This window comes from Elephantulus edwardii, unplaced genomic scaffold (genome assembly GCF_000299155.1).
Source record: "Elephantulus edwardii isolate Elephantulus edwardi_28Jun2011 unplaced genomic scaffold, EleEdw1.0 scaffold00080, whole genome shotgun sequence".
Lineage (NCBI taxonomy): Eukaryota > Metazoa > Chordata > Mammalia > Macroscelidea > Macroscelididae > Elephantulus > Elephantulus edwardii.
Window position 1 is genome coordinate 3156344 of NW_006399830.1, and position 14802 is coordinate 3171145.

Below are 14802 nucleotides of genomic sequence, written 5' to 3' on the forward strand. Positions count from 1 at the left end.
GAAATTTAACAACAATAAGGAAAACCAAAGCAGAATCGATGGTTTTGAGTTGTGTTGGTGAAGTGTTAAAACAGCACGGCCCGTCAGAAGAACCACCCTGCCTCGAAGGAAGTCGATCAGGCCACTCCACGGTGGCAAGGATGATGAGGCCTCGGGATTCGCTCTGGCCGTGTTGGCAGGTTCCCGTTCTTGGCAAAGACTGGGACTAACAGGCAAGCGAGAAGAGGTGGTCCCTTCCTGAGATGGTGGGAGCAGGACGTGGCTAGCGTCCTATCTCTTCTGTGTGGGTCATTGTGGATCACCATGGGCCTGATGATCTCTAACGACGGCGTCTGGAGACTGGAACTGGGTGACTCGGAGCTTTAAGACTCCTGTCTGCTCGTGGAGCCTGGAATGTCCGGGGAAAGGATTTGGCTGGGAGCTTTTGGGTTAGTGGTTGGAATAAGCAGCCCCTCCTCAGAGCAGAAGAAGGTTTCTAGACAGACTACAGCTGTGGAAGCCCCCTGAGCAGTCTCCCCACAGCACAGCTGGCCCCATGGAGACACCCTGGGCAGTTGTCCTCACACCACAGCTCCTGGAACTGGCTGCCTGACTGGCCGTGGTGGGCTGCCTGGGGACAGATGTTTGGTTAAAGGGCTCAGCTGAAAGGCTACAAGTTCACATCATCCAGAGGTGCTTGGGAAGACAGACTTGGTCCTCCAAAGAATTCCTTGAATGTCCCATTATGACACACGCGAGACCAGCACTGACTTTACAGCAACTGACGTTTGTCTTATACGTGCCACCCCAGCTGTCTCGTATGCCCATCCAAGTGACCGGAAATCTGCAACAACCTGAATATGTTTTCTTCTTTTCTCGTTATGTTGCCTAACGGTCCAGTTGTGAAGACTGCGTGTCCTTCGCGTTGAGGTCTAGGCCGTGCAGAAGCCTGTGGCCTCGAGCTTTCTCATTAGGTGTTTTGCATCTCTGCTTTCAGCCAGCCAGGCTGTGTCGTCCACCCAGGCTGTGACGTCCGCCCAGGCTGTGTCGTCCGCCCAGGCTGTGTCGTCCGCCCAGGCTGTGACGTCCGCCCAGGCTGTGTCGTCCGCGTTGCACAGCTTGCTGACTGACGGGCCTTCCTCCAGCCCTGGTCCTGCGTTCTTTTTCATGTAGTCCCACCTCTTGAATTGTCTGCTCCACATAGTGATTATGGAAGCAGCATCCAATATCAAAAGAACACATTACATCGGCCAGAGCTGCTGCAAAAGACATCTTGAAAGTGTTCAAAAGCAAAGGTGCCCATTGAGGACGAAGGTGCCTCTGACCGAAGCCGGGGTGCTCCCAGAGGTGTCGTGTGCGTGTGAGAGCTGGAGAATGAATAAGGAAGACCGAAGACTGGTGAATGCGTCAGGATTATGGTGTGGGAGGGCAGCATGGGGCGCGCCGTACTCCTCGGAAAGCACCCACCGTCCTGTCTGGGAAGAAGAGTGGCCACGGGGCTCCCAGAGGCGAGGGCAGTGAGGCTTGTTCTCGTTTATAGTGGACATGTGATCAGGAGGGACCAGCCCTGGAGGAGGACACCATGTCTGGCAGAGCAGGAAGAGCCTCGGGCAGAGGGACCCACATGGTGGCCGAGGCCGTGGGTTCAAGCCCAGTGTCGACCATGACAGTGCACACAGGATCACTAGGCGTTAGAACCTACGGGAAGCAAACACCAGAGTCCTTCGGTGGCACCAGAGGCTAAGTGCTCCCCAACTAACAGAAAGGCTGGGGGTTCAAGTCCACCAGAGGTTCCGAGAAAGCAAGGCCTGGTAATCTAGGCCACTGGTGACCTGTGGAACACAGAGATCTGCGGTGACGTGCAGGGTCGCCATGGCTCAGGGCTCACTGGGCAGTCCCTGTGTGGTCTCAGGACATGCTGCTGAAAAGCATGAGCTTTCACGTGAAGGCAGGGCGGTCAGCTCCTGGCCGTCAGAGAGGAGCTGTGCCCGACAAGAAGCTGCTCCGAATCAGCCTTGGAATAAATCTGAGAAGAAAGAGGGCGTCTCCCAAGTGATTTCTGGCCTTCGGTGAAGAGGCCTGCCGTCAGCAGGATGGGCCGGTCAGCGTCCTCCCTGCTTGTGGGGACACTGTCCTCTGAGTGTGGAGGCTGAGGCATGGCTGTGCACACAGACCTCATGCTCTGGCCTCAGCACACCTGGCCTCTCGCTTCCCCGGTAGCGACCGCCTCACTGGCATTCCCCAGAGCTCACGGCGCAGACTTGCTAGCTGGCTGCCTAGTCGCCCTTGGACCTCTGCTTCCCATCTGGCCAGAGTGTTGAATGCAGAACCGAAGACAGAGCCCGAGCTGTGTGCTCTGCGGAGTCCTTGTGTGGAGTCTCGGGCCTGAGAAGGAGCCGTGTGGTTCTGCGCAGTCCGGGCCCTCCGGGACAACCAAGCCCAGGAACGTCCAGTTCCAAGGCGGTGCCCCAGTCGGCTCCAACACACCCCAGCCCCAGGGGGCAGGTAGAGCTTGTCTGCAGCGTTTCAGGCCACGGTCTGGATTGCACGCCGCTCTGGTGCCAGACATGGTGCGCTGCTCACTAAAGGCAGCCCTTCCGACGGGAGAGGCGTGCCCGGTCCCGTCCGGTAAAGGTCTGCAACCCGCAGAGGCGGCCACCAGGATCAGAATGGACAGAGGGCACGGGGCCAGCCTTGCTGTCTGTTTTGATCTTGAGGAAAGTAGACATCCAGGTGTCTGTCCTTCGGAGAGGCTCATGGGTTCAAATCACAGGCCTTCTGATTAGCAACTGAGTGCTTAAGTGTTGTGCCACCAGGGCTCTTCTGAACTTTTGAGAAGTCTCCTTACTGAGATGGAAATTGGTCTTGCTTCCTGGTGTTCCTTGTCCCAAAGCGCCCAGCCTTCCGTGACACCACAGCTGATTCGCAGAGCGAGCTGTTTCCTAGCTCCCCCTGTAACAGCGGGCCTGTGCTGTCCCTGGGTGACCGTGTTTGACACGTAGCTCGTACATAAGAAGTGTTAGTGGTGAAGCCCTGCATGTAACTGAAAGGTCAGCTCTTAGAATCCACCAGCTTCCCCAGGACAGAAAGAGGGGTGCGGTCTTCCATCTGAAGAGAACAAGCCACGCAGCCCCAATCCAGGGTCACCAGGAGTGACAGGGAAAGGACAGCCGCCAACCGGGGCCATGAGCGAGTCAAAGGACAGCAGAGGTCTGGGGTCCTGAGGCCTCAAAGGGCAACAGGGGGCTCAGACTGTGAGTGTCACAGGGACAGCTGAGCGCTGGGCTTTGTAAATGTCTGTGCTGTGTGCATATTAAGGCTTTAAAGGACAGGACATTTAAAAAATCTAATCAAATTATTCAAACAGCAAACCAGCCCTTTCATCCCATCTAAGCAATAAATATTGGCGCCTGCCCACTGCTGTCTGAAGACTGGACGGACTCTTAATTAATTCACTATTGGCAAAGGGATGTGTCCAAAAATTGACTCAGATAAAGATTGAAAGAGAAGGAAGTGCATTTTTAAGGACAGTCCGACAGAATGGCTAAATTAAGGAAACGCATTAATGTGGAAAGATGATATATTTTTTTTCCCCAAGAATTGAGTAATTCCACACCAAGAATGTTTTAAAATGGACTGGCTCCTATCAGACAGCAGCCTTCTCTCCCAGGGCCCTCCCGGGCCAGGACTGTTAGATACAATCTTTGTCGGTGATGGATGTGATGATCCCATGAACTTCCCATCGCAAAACAAGGGCCCAGATAGATCTCTCCAATTATCTCAATGTTCTGTTTATATCTTCAGCATCTGTTTCTGTGTTACTACCCAGAGACCTGCCCGCTTGGCTTTTCTTTATAAGATTAAGGTAGAATTCACACAACACAAAACCCCTCCCCGCTGAAGTGCACAGTGCAGCATGTTTCACACGTCCACGCATCGCTTGTTGTACTGTCCACATCCCGTTTGTGAAATACGACGGCAGGTGATGTGGACATTGTATGGACACCACATGACGTACAGGCAGCCCCAGATCGCAAGCGAGCTGTAGCTAAGTTGGGTCAGTCAGGCCCAGTTCCTGTCAAGTGGCTGTTAATGAAATGTTTGTGTGGTACACGCTTGGCTGGACCTTCAGTGCACAGAGGGCAGTAAAGAAGCATCTCTGGACCAGCGAACCATTTTAACGTAACAATGACACTTTCCTGGCGTGCATCACTCAAAAGCCCAAACTCACTCTCTGGTTGCTGAGGACATAAGTAGACCTTTCTCCCTTGGAGCTGCGGGTGGATTTGAACCACCAGACACTCGGCGCCTCTGAGATAGCTTGCCATGACTAGCCCATCGGAGTGCGCTGTACGCATTTTGGATTTTCAGGGTAGCAGCGTGATCAGCATGGGAACAGTGGAAGCATGTGGTCGGACGCTATCCGAAGAAACATCCTTCGGTGCAGGCGGTTGGTACCTTGTGTCCCAGCAGGCAGGGAGGGATTCGAGTCTGTTCTGTGCTTCCTCTCACTCTGTTCTCTCTGCCTGGCCCACAGCTATGTCTGGAAGAAGGACGGTGTGGTGATGAACCCTTCCGGCAGCTCTCGGATCATGGTGGAGAGGGACGGGTCCCTGGTCATCAGTCAGACGTGGTCGGGGGACATCGGGGATTACACCTGCCAGCTCGTCTCCCAGGGAGGAAACGACTCCCGCACCGCCCGTCTGGAAGTGATGTGAGTATCCCCCGTGGGGAGGTGTCACTGTCTGCTAATGTCCCTTCCCGTCGGGTGAGGGGGACAGACGCCATGCTGGTGGAGTAGAGGGTCCATGAAGGAGGAAGACCCTCAGTGAGGTGGCGTGACACTGTGGCGTTGGCCACTCCAGGAGCCTGTGGAGGGCGCAGACCGGGACTGTTGTGCTCTGCCATTCACGGAGTTGCTCAGAATCAACCGTGCCGGCCAGAGCCCCGAGGCTGCGTGCACTGGGGCACCCAGGGGTCGCTCCTGGAACGACTGTCCCTGGACTCGCGATGCCGTGTTATGTGAGTCAGCAGGGTGAGGCCCTCTCACTGCTACCTCCGACGCCACGGGGTCCACCCCACCTCCTGGGCACCTGGTGTGTGTGAGGGGTGAGCCATGTCCCGTACGTTCTCGGGGGGCTGATGTTCCAGGAGCCAAACCCCAGGCTTTCTTCCTGCCCTCTCAGCCGGGTGTGTTCCCGTTTGCTCCAACCAAACCAGAAAACCCAAAGCACTGCCGTCCAGCCGATCCCAAAGTGACCCGGTGGACAGAGCACGGCGTCTCCGCTGGGTCTCTAAGGCAGGGCTTACCTTCGCTGGGAAGAGTGAGGCGAGTGAGGGAGGCCCTCGACCAGGTGGGCTGACGGCCTGGGCTCCAGTGTGTCGGAGATGGTGAGGAGGACGGGGCAGGGTGCAGCATGGTGGTTCACGGGACACTGTGAGTCGTCCTCAACTCGACGGCACCTGGCAGTAACGAACCTTCCCAAGGGCGCACCGCTGGTGGAAGCCCGTGACCTTCCTGCAGAGCCTTGAGCTTTACCCCGCCCAGCCATGGCCTTCAGCGGCTTGTCTGTGAACAGTAACACGTCCTGTGTGCTCATCGACCCCCTGTTGTCATCACACAGTGACGAGATCAGATAACCTCCAGCCCCAGGACCAGAGTCCATGTTTTCACTTATCGGCCTGCAGCCGGGTGGACCGTCACGGTGGCCCCACTGAGTCAACACCATCACTGGAGGCCAGGCGATCTGCACACTTGCTTGAGCTGCTCTGGGGGTAAATGCATACTTGCCTGAAATTCTTTCAAAATTGTGAAAATAGCAATCAGATGCCCCCTCCTTCCAATCTCCACCTGCTCGGGGCTCTGAGCACCAGATGAGGGGCCCTCATCTTTACTGTGCTATTCGGCTCCCCTCACTCCGTCTGCTCGTGGAGCCTGGGGTGGAAACGCCTGCTGCCGGGCTTTCCTTTCCCAATGTGCATTTATTTGCTGTTTTAACTGTGCCTCCCACAGACCCCTGAGGGCATCCCTACAAACATTAACCAGCAAGGAAGGCATCAAAGCAGAGCAGTCGTCGGGGCTCCAGCTGCACACACCCCACGGTCCCACAATACACTGCACGCGGTGCCCTCACAGAGACCCCTGAGTGCGTACGTACAAACATTAACCAGCAAGCAAGGCATGAAAGCAGAGCAGCCGTCGGGGCTCCAGCTGCACACACCCCACGGTCCCTCCATGCACCGCATGCAGTGCCCTCCCAGAAGGCCGCTCACCCCGATCCAGGAAGGCCTCCACACACACAGACAGTAAGGGGCACTTGGATTGGGGCTGTGCCTCACTTATTTTTAGACCCAAAGATGCCCACCAAGGACATTAAGAAGAAAAGAATTCCTGCTAGGTACTCAGTCAGCTAAGTGTGGATTGCATCTCAACATCAAGAAAACAAAGATCCTCCCCGCCAGGCCATAGGCAGCATCATGATAAGTGGAGAAAAAATGGAGGCTGTTTACAATCCTATCTCGCTCAGATCCACATTCAACACCCTTGGCACCAGCAGTCAGAAAATCAAAAGATGAATTGCATTGGGAAAATCTACTGTCAAGGACCTCTCCAGAGTGCTAAAGAGCAATGATGTCAGTCTAGAGACTAAGGTGCAATCCAGTCCATGGTCTTCTCAATTGTTTGCTATGCATCAGAGAGCTGGACAATGGATAGTGACAGAAGAAGAATCGATACCTTTAAGTTGTGGTGCTGGAGAAGAGTATCAAACATACTGTGGACTGCCAAGAGAACAAACAGGTCTCCTGGAGAGGGTGAAACCAGGTTGCTCCTTGGAGGGAAGGGTTTTGAAGCTCCATCTCCCGTACTTAGGGCATGTTGCCAGGAGGGACCAGTCCTTGGAGAAGGACATCATGCTTGGAAGGGTAGAGGGTCAGTGCAGGAGAGGAAGACACTGGGCACGGTGGAGTGACATAAGGACAATGGCAAAGGGGCCAGGTGTATCAGAGACAGTGAGATTGGCCAGGAAGGGCCAAGGTTCAGAGCTGTGGTTAACTGGGTCGCAGTGACTCCACAGCACGTCGTAACAGCAGTTACGCAGCAGGTGGTGGATGTGCTTGCTGCACGTAGGCATCATGATGGGGCAAACAAACAACGTGCGTTCGTCCACCCTGCTCGTGGGCGTGAGAGGTTGGTGATGCGCTCCTCCACTTATCCCTCAGCCTTGGGCTGTACCTTCAGTGCCAGGGATAAGCCCCACCACCTGCCAGGCTGGTGCTGCCCGCACCCGACCAAAGCTGTGGTACTCCCTGTCCCCTCCTAGGCAGATAAAAGTTGGTAATGAATAAGGAAGACCAAAGAAGAATTGATGCCTTTGAATTGTGAGGTTGGCAAGAAATATTAAATATGCCTTGGACTGTCCAAAGAACAGGCAGGTCTGTCTTAGAGAAGGTGCAGCCAGATGCAAAGATAGTCAGACTTCTCACTTTAAACATGTTACTGCAGGGGCTCATGCTGAGAGAAGGGTGCCACGTTGGCTAGAGGGTCAGAGAAGAAGCCCCTCAGTGAGACGGATTGACACAGTGACCGTATGGGTGTGCCTAGGACCCACAGAGGTGTTGAGGACCGGGCAGGACCATGGAGTCACAGAGCAGGGCCACAGGACCGCAGGGCCACAGGACAGGACCGGGCAGTAAGTCAGGCCCAATTGGAGGGCATGTAACAAAACAGACTGTCTCCAGCATGACTCCTTTGAAGGTTGGTACCCTCATCTGTCGCAGTGCCCCGTAGCCTAGGAGAGAAGCAGAAGGTCCAGGCGGTCCGGTGCAGTAGGTTTTAATTGTCGTGGAGGAGACACAGCAGAGCACACACCTTTCCACAGTCTCCACGTACAGTTCAGTGGTCCTGACTGGCCTTTAGGCTTGAGAGCCAGCCTCAGCCTCTGTTCCTGAATAATTAAGGCAGTTCAGAGGACAGAGCCAAGAACCAAGGTGTCCACTACTCCAAATCCCTGTGCCCGGTGGCACGTGCCTGCCAGTCTCCCTCCACGCCCCGGCCTGGATTGTTCTTCTATTGGTGGATGTGACCAGTGACTTCACCCAGCCCACCTTACTGTTTGCTTTTGTAAAGAAACCTCTGGGAACTCTCGTCCCATCTGTCATTGGTTTCAAGTAAGTGCGTGCTAGCATTTCATGGACTCTGGCAGCAGAGCCAAATTGCATCTTTCCAGCAAGGCGCATTCTTTCCATTCTGTACACTTTTTATGTTGCGCTGATTTACATACCTTCCCCGCTATTTGCTTATTTGATTTCCTCTAAGTAAAATACATTTCCCCCATCAATGCTGCTGTATCTAGAAAATAATAGGCTGGCTGTAATGGTAAATCACTTTCTCTCTAAATATAGAAATATTTGCAGATTTGTGGTTCAGACCAATTTGAGTATAAACTGGAAATGGCATGGTTTGGGACACAGTTATTCCTTGTGAATCGTTGGCGTAATAAACTCTCCAGTCTTCCGAATCTGAGCACATTTGCAGGCCTGTGGGTTAGGCTGTGGGGTGGCTTTGGAGCCAAACAAGCCTAAACTCGGCAGCACCCGTGCCGACGGCTGTGATGAGGGTGATAATAACTCACAGTCACAGGGCGTTTGAAACTTCTCAGAGAGCTTCCAGATGAGGCTGGGGCACATTCCATGATTTACTCAGACAACACAGAACAGTAGATGAGCAAGTGGGGGAGATCCCCTAGTGCAGAAGCGACTGAGGGCTGCTTACCTGTAAGCTCTGTCCTTCAAAGGGGCTGGGAGCCGGCACCCGCCTGCCCTCTGTCCTTGCCCGTCCACTGGACTGAAAAGTTACTTCCGTGAACAGAAGCCGGAGCACGAGAAGTGGCTTCAACAAGAGACCAGCACGTGCCGTGTGGATAGTATTTCAGAGGCTATTTTCCAGCATTAGTGAGCCCTGGTGGTGCTGTGGTTATAGCACTTGGCTGCCAGCCTCAGGGTGGTGACTGGAAGCCAGCTTTCCCTCTGCAGGAGAAAGATGGGGGCCATCTGCTTCCGGAAAGGTCTGCAGCCTCAGAAAGCTGAGAGCCAGTTCCACTGATATGGGAGTCAGAACCACTCCTCAGGGCCAGCTTGGTGGTGTCTGGTTTTTAAAAATGTGAGGCTTCTGTGAGTCTGAAAATGGTTAACAGATTTTGTTGCTAACAGAAAATTTGGAAGTTCAAATCCAACCTGAGGTACCTAGGAAGAAAAGCCTGGCAATGTGCTCCTGAGAAACCAGCTGTTAGCACACCCCGAGCACAGGTCTCTAACTCACTGAGGTCACCAAACCTCAGCTCTCCCTTGACCTGACAGCTGGCCAGCCTATCTTATTTTGAGGCTGGTCTAAGCTGGGTTCCTGCAGGGATTTCATGAATCACTCCTCACAACCCTTTGAGGTAAACACTAGTGCGCCCAGTGCACAGACAGGAAAACTGAGGCCTGCAGTAGGGAAGGTTGACCAGGTCACCCAGATGGTAGAGCTGGAGCTGTGATGTGTGGCCGGGGACCCCACCGCCTGCCTCTGCTTCCTCCTGGGAGCCGCTGGGGGACTTCTAAACCTGGGCAGCCGTAAGGGCTGAGCCCCCGGGTCCTCTCCAGTGACTCTCAGTTTTGTGGTTTCCCTGCCATTTATATGGATCCATGTGGATACGTAGGGAGCTCTGGTGGCTTAGCGGCAAGGAATCGCACTGCCAGCCCACAGGCAAGCTGTTCCGACGCTGTAGGAGCCCAATGGCTTAAGCTCTCAGCTGCTAAAAGAAAGGCCAGGGGTTCAGAACCCCACTCTACTGGAACCAGGTGTGCTGGTGTTCTTCCCTACAGGTGGCGGTGGTGGTTGCTGCTGCTGTTGCTAGCTGCCACTGACGTGGACGTGGTGTATAACCAGGAAAGGCTGCTCTGCTGCGCCGTCCATCCGCGCAATCTGTCTCTGCTGTGCAGGAGCCCACGGCTGCAGCCACTGTGTTGGTCCAGCTCGTTGAAGGCGGCCCTCTTTTTGGTTGACTTTCTGCTTTATTGAGCATGGTGTTCTTCTCCAGAGAACAGCTCCACCTGCTCAAATGAGGTGAAGCAGCTCTGTCCTCGCCTCTAGGGAATACTTTAGGCATTATTGTTGTTATGTGCTCTCAAGTCACCTGCAACCCTTAATGAGCCTATATACAACAGCTCTGAGCCTTGCTCAATCCTGATCCAGGCTTACTGTCTCTGACACACCTACCCCCATTACCCAGTCACTGAATCAGTCCATCTCATTCACGGTCTTTCTTTCCTGTGCTGTCCCTCCGCCCTCTCAAGCATGTTCTTTTCCAAGGACTGGTCCTTCCATGCAACATGCCCAAAGTGTGTCAGAAGGAGCTTCAGAATCCTTGCCTCCAAGGAGTAGCTTGGTCTCACCATCTCTAGGATGAATCTGTTTGTTCTCTTTAGCGGTCCATGGTATTCTCAATACTCTTCACCACCACCACAGCTCAAAGGCATCAATTCCCCTTCTATCATCCCTAGTCATTGCCCAGCTTTCTGATGCATAGCAAGTAATTGCAAAGACCATGGCCTGTATCAGATGCACCTTAGTCTCCAGACCTACATTGTGGCTCTTCAGTGTTCTGGAGAGGTCTCTGACACTCGACTTTACCAATGCAATCCATCTTTTGATTTCCTGGCTGCTGGTGCCAAGGCTGTTGATTGTGGAGCCAAGCAAACTAAAGCTGTTAAGAATCTCAACTAACTCTGAACATATTTTTCCAAAATAGTTTTGTGTGTTTTCTTCTTACAGTCCATGGGGTCTTCTTTGCAGAGGCTATCATTCAAAGACATCATTTCTTCTTTGGTCTTCATGATTTGTTGTCCGGCTTCCACATGCATATGTGACTGAAAATGCCATGGTTTAACCATGGGCACCTTGGTTCTCAAAGCAATATCCTTGCTTTTGAACGCGTTGCTAAGGTGGTTTGGAAGCCGATTTGCCTCAGGCAGCATCTTGTTTGGTTTCCCAACTGCTCTTTCCATGGGAGTTGATTATGGACCCAAGTGAAAGGCAAACACCGGTCTCCTCACTTACCATGACGGTGCCTGTTGGTCCAGCTGTGAGGGGCTTTCTCTGTGGTGAGATGTAGTCCATGCCGAAGGCTGTAGTTTTTTAGCTTCACTTGCAACAAGGTCAGTTGTGTCATCTGCATAGCACAGGTCGGTGATGCATCTTCTGCCTCCATTCCTAATGCCATATTCTTCTTCATGTAGTCCAGCTCTTCCAAACATACAGCATACAGATAGACAAGTACAGTGAAAGAATACCACCGACGCCCACCTGTCCTGATTTTAACCCAGTTCCCCCTTGTTCTATTCACACAGCCGTAGTCACGAGACTGTAAGAGCACAGTTCATGCTCTAGGGTTCCTGTTCTGCACAGTGTTATCTGATACCCTGTTCCAGCAACATCAGTGGAGGACTGATGGTCCACACTCTGAGATGGGGAGGGATGGAGAGTGTGGGCCCATCTGGCTCTCTGAAGGAGAAGGTTCCCCGGTCCAGAGGGTCCGAATTCTCCTCTGTGCCTGGACTGCCCTCAGCCAGTGCTGCAGGCGTGTCTCGCCATGTTGGAAATTTCGCACGTGAAGGGCCGGTCTGCCAAAGCATCTTCCTGCATTGAGCTGCAACAGAGGCGCTGGGCTCCTGACGCTTTAGGGATTGATTAATTGCTAAATCACTTAAAGACCCAATTAGCATTGCCTCTTCGCTCCCCTCAAGCAGAAGCTCAGGTCTGTGGAGCCTGGAGCAGAGAGAAAACCTCATTTACAGAGCACACAGGAAGATGGGCCTGAGGCGGCTCCGCAGCTTGCTTTCAATAAAAACGACTCTGACAAAGCCATAATAAGCAGCGAACAATTTAATACCGCTTCCCGCGAGTTATCTAGCCCTCATCATCTTCATCTTCACCAAGAAGTCACAGAAGATGGCTTTGACCAAGCTATTATTTTCACGTTAAAGGAGCACCGCTTTTTATATAGGAAAAAAAATACTTATCTGATCCTCTTGTGCCAATTCAGTTCTCCCTGATAGCCACGATTTTACCAATTATTTGCTCTTCAGTCTTTCTTTTCTTTTTTTTAAACTGTTTTTCTCAAACATACCTAGCTTCATGTGCTTTCAGCCTGCTGGGTGGTGGTGGTGGTGGTGGTGGTGGTGGTGGTGTGCTGGGCTAGCTCCCTCATTGCTGACATTGTTAGGATGGAATCACTGGTTGATGGCGCGGTCCCCGCTCTTCTCTAAGGACACGGTGACTCAGCACTGGGCCACATTGGCACTCCTCTCTGCCACTGTCTTTCCCATTTGTCTGCATGTCACCGACTGGGACTCACTCCTGTTCACCATCCAGCCCCTTCCACGCTGGCCGAGGTAAGCCAGCAATCCCCTTCCAGGAGATAAGACTTTCTCAAAGGGTTCTGAATACATTTATGCCTCATTTCTCTATTATTGATGGTTCAGTCAAGAATTTTCCAAGCTCGAATTTTCCAACCAAAACTTATCTTTTAAGGAAACCGTTTGCTGTTCCCACACGTATTATAAAGGTCTTTGCGTTGCTAAGCAGGTGGCATGGGCACCCAGAGGTGCCTCTTCCTGCTGTGATCTGAGTGAGGGTTCAGACGGGTTTGGTTTCCACCAGCCATCTGCTCCAGGGAGCTGACAGCATCCTCCTGGCGCCCCTCTTCCCACCTCTCAGAGTTCTCAGGGGTTTTTACATTTTATACTGCTTTACTTACAAAGTTCATAAAGGTCATTGCTTTTCACACCAGTCTTTCTGCTCTCCTTTCCCCAGTGCACCCTCCAGCCATCAGTGTGTGTGACCCTACGAGTAAACACCCCCCTTGGATCCTCATATTAGTTCTACAATAATGATCCTATACAGTGTTTATGAGACTGAGTTAATTCGCTTAGGATAATGTTCTCTAGTCCTTCCCACGTTAGGTAGGAATTTACAAAATCATTGCTCCCGCGTGCTGCATAGTACTCCATTGTGTGAACGTGCCATCGTTTCTCGATCCATTCCATTGAGGTTGGGCATTTGGGCTGTTTCTCTGTTCTTGTGATGGTGAATAACGCTGCTGTGAACATTGGTGTACAAGTCTTTGTGCTTAAAAAAGCCGAACATAGAGATTCCATATGATCCAGCCGTCCCCCTGCCTGGAATATACGGTGAGAGAGGGAGTTCTGGGTCTCTCCTGGCTCCTGGTGGCCCTGCAGCTGAAGCATTTGAGCAGCTCCACGGAGCACTCTGCTGGCCTAATGGTGAGACACTGCGCTGCAATCCCAAAGACACGCAGTTCGAATCCACCAGCTGTCCCACAGGAGAAGGATCAATAATCTGCTGCTGTGTGATTTACTGCCTCTGAAGACCGACTGGAGGGTCAGCTGTGGGTTGATTCTCACCTGATGGCATACGACAGCCATACAAGAAGCAACTCCATAGAGAGATCTGGTGGACTAGTGGTAGGGAGTTGTGCAGCCAACTCAAAGGCAAGCGGTTCACGTCCACCAGCCACTCCATGGGAGAAAGATGAGCAACCTCCTGTGTGTTCCACAGCCCCTGAAAACCTGCTGGAGGCCCGGCTCTTTCCCCGGGAGAAAGATGGGGCCGCCTGTCTGATAAAGTCAGAGCACGGAAACCCCGCGGGGTGGTTCTGCTCACCCCTGAGGTCCCTGTGAGTTAGGATTCACCTGCTGGCAGCAGGTTTGTGATTTTCCCTGATTTAAAACTTAATTCTCAATTAAAACCAAACGGAAGTTGCCATATAGGCTCGAGCCAGCCCTCTATCATTCTAATTTAGAGTCCCCGGTTCATGCAAGAAATAGTGGTTGGTTTGTAAGCAGTTTGCAAGGTTAGAGGGAGCTGCGTTTCCTAGGTGGCTGCAGGCTCAGAACAGCTTCATAAATTCCCAGTGTAAGGTGTACCTTTTAAATTAAGAAAACATCCAGTGTAATTATGGCTCTTTGCTGTGACCCGGGCAGTCAGCAGCGTGTGTCCCGGGAATCTAGAAATGGTGCTGGGCGATCGAGTCCTTCAGTGTCCACGCTCCAGCGCTGTTGGGGACCTGTGTCCAAGGAACCACTGACCACAGCAACCACAAAGCAGGATCCTGCGCCCAGACTTCGGGAGCCGGTCAGGCTAAACGCAGAGGCGCCGGGCTCCGTGGCCTGTGGCTGGAGGCCACGGCCTTTGTGAGGACTAACCCCACAGCCAGGGGTTGCCTCGTGGTGGCCAGAAAGACCTTTTTCTGTTAGGAACTTGTTTCTGAATGTGTTTGCCTTGGATGTGTTTCTGTCCGGTATGTAACTGGTTTACATATTATGACATGCCGTTTCTGTGGGACCTCAGTGGGGATTTTTACCACATTCTCCTGCAGTTCTTCTCTGAGTCCTTGTTGCTAAAACAATGCCATCTCCTCAGGCTGCCGGTCAGTGAGGCAGCTGTGTTGTGTGTGAATATGCCGGGGCCTTGGCAGTTCCTGGATGAATGTCTCTCAGCCCTGCCTGTTCCCGAGTCTCTGGGGAGCTCTGGTGACGCAGTCCGCAGGACGTAGCACTGCTAACCCAAAGTCACGTCCATGTGGTGGTCTGAAGACCCCAGCCGCAGAGCACTGATGGGGGGTCACTGTGAGTCCCGGCCGACTCGAGGGCGGGTGGGGGGTGGGTTGGCTCATCTAAGGTGGGGACCCAGGCTGCACATCGCCGACTCGCAAAGTCTGACTGTGTTTTTCTTCTTTTTATCCCCTTCCTCGTGTGCCTTCC

General features: G+C 52.9%; 1 protein-coding gene across 1 annotated transcript in view; it reads left to right on the forward strand.

Moving 5' to 3' along the window:
- SDK1 (sidekick cell adhesion molecule 1) overlaps positions 1-14802 on the forward strand; it is a 613965-nt gene that overhangs the window by 411269 nt on the left and 187894 nt on the right. The window contains exon 13 of the mRNA XM_006889744.1: positions 4517-4693. Coding sequence (XP_006889806.1) covers positions 4517-4693 — 177 coding nt within the window. The remainder of the gene's footprint in view (positions 1-4516; positions 4694-14802) is intronic.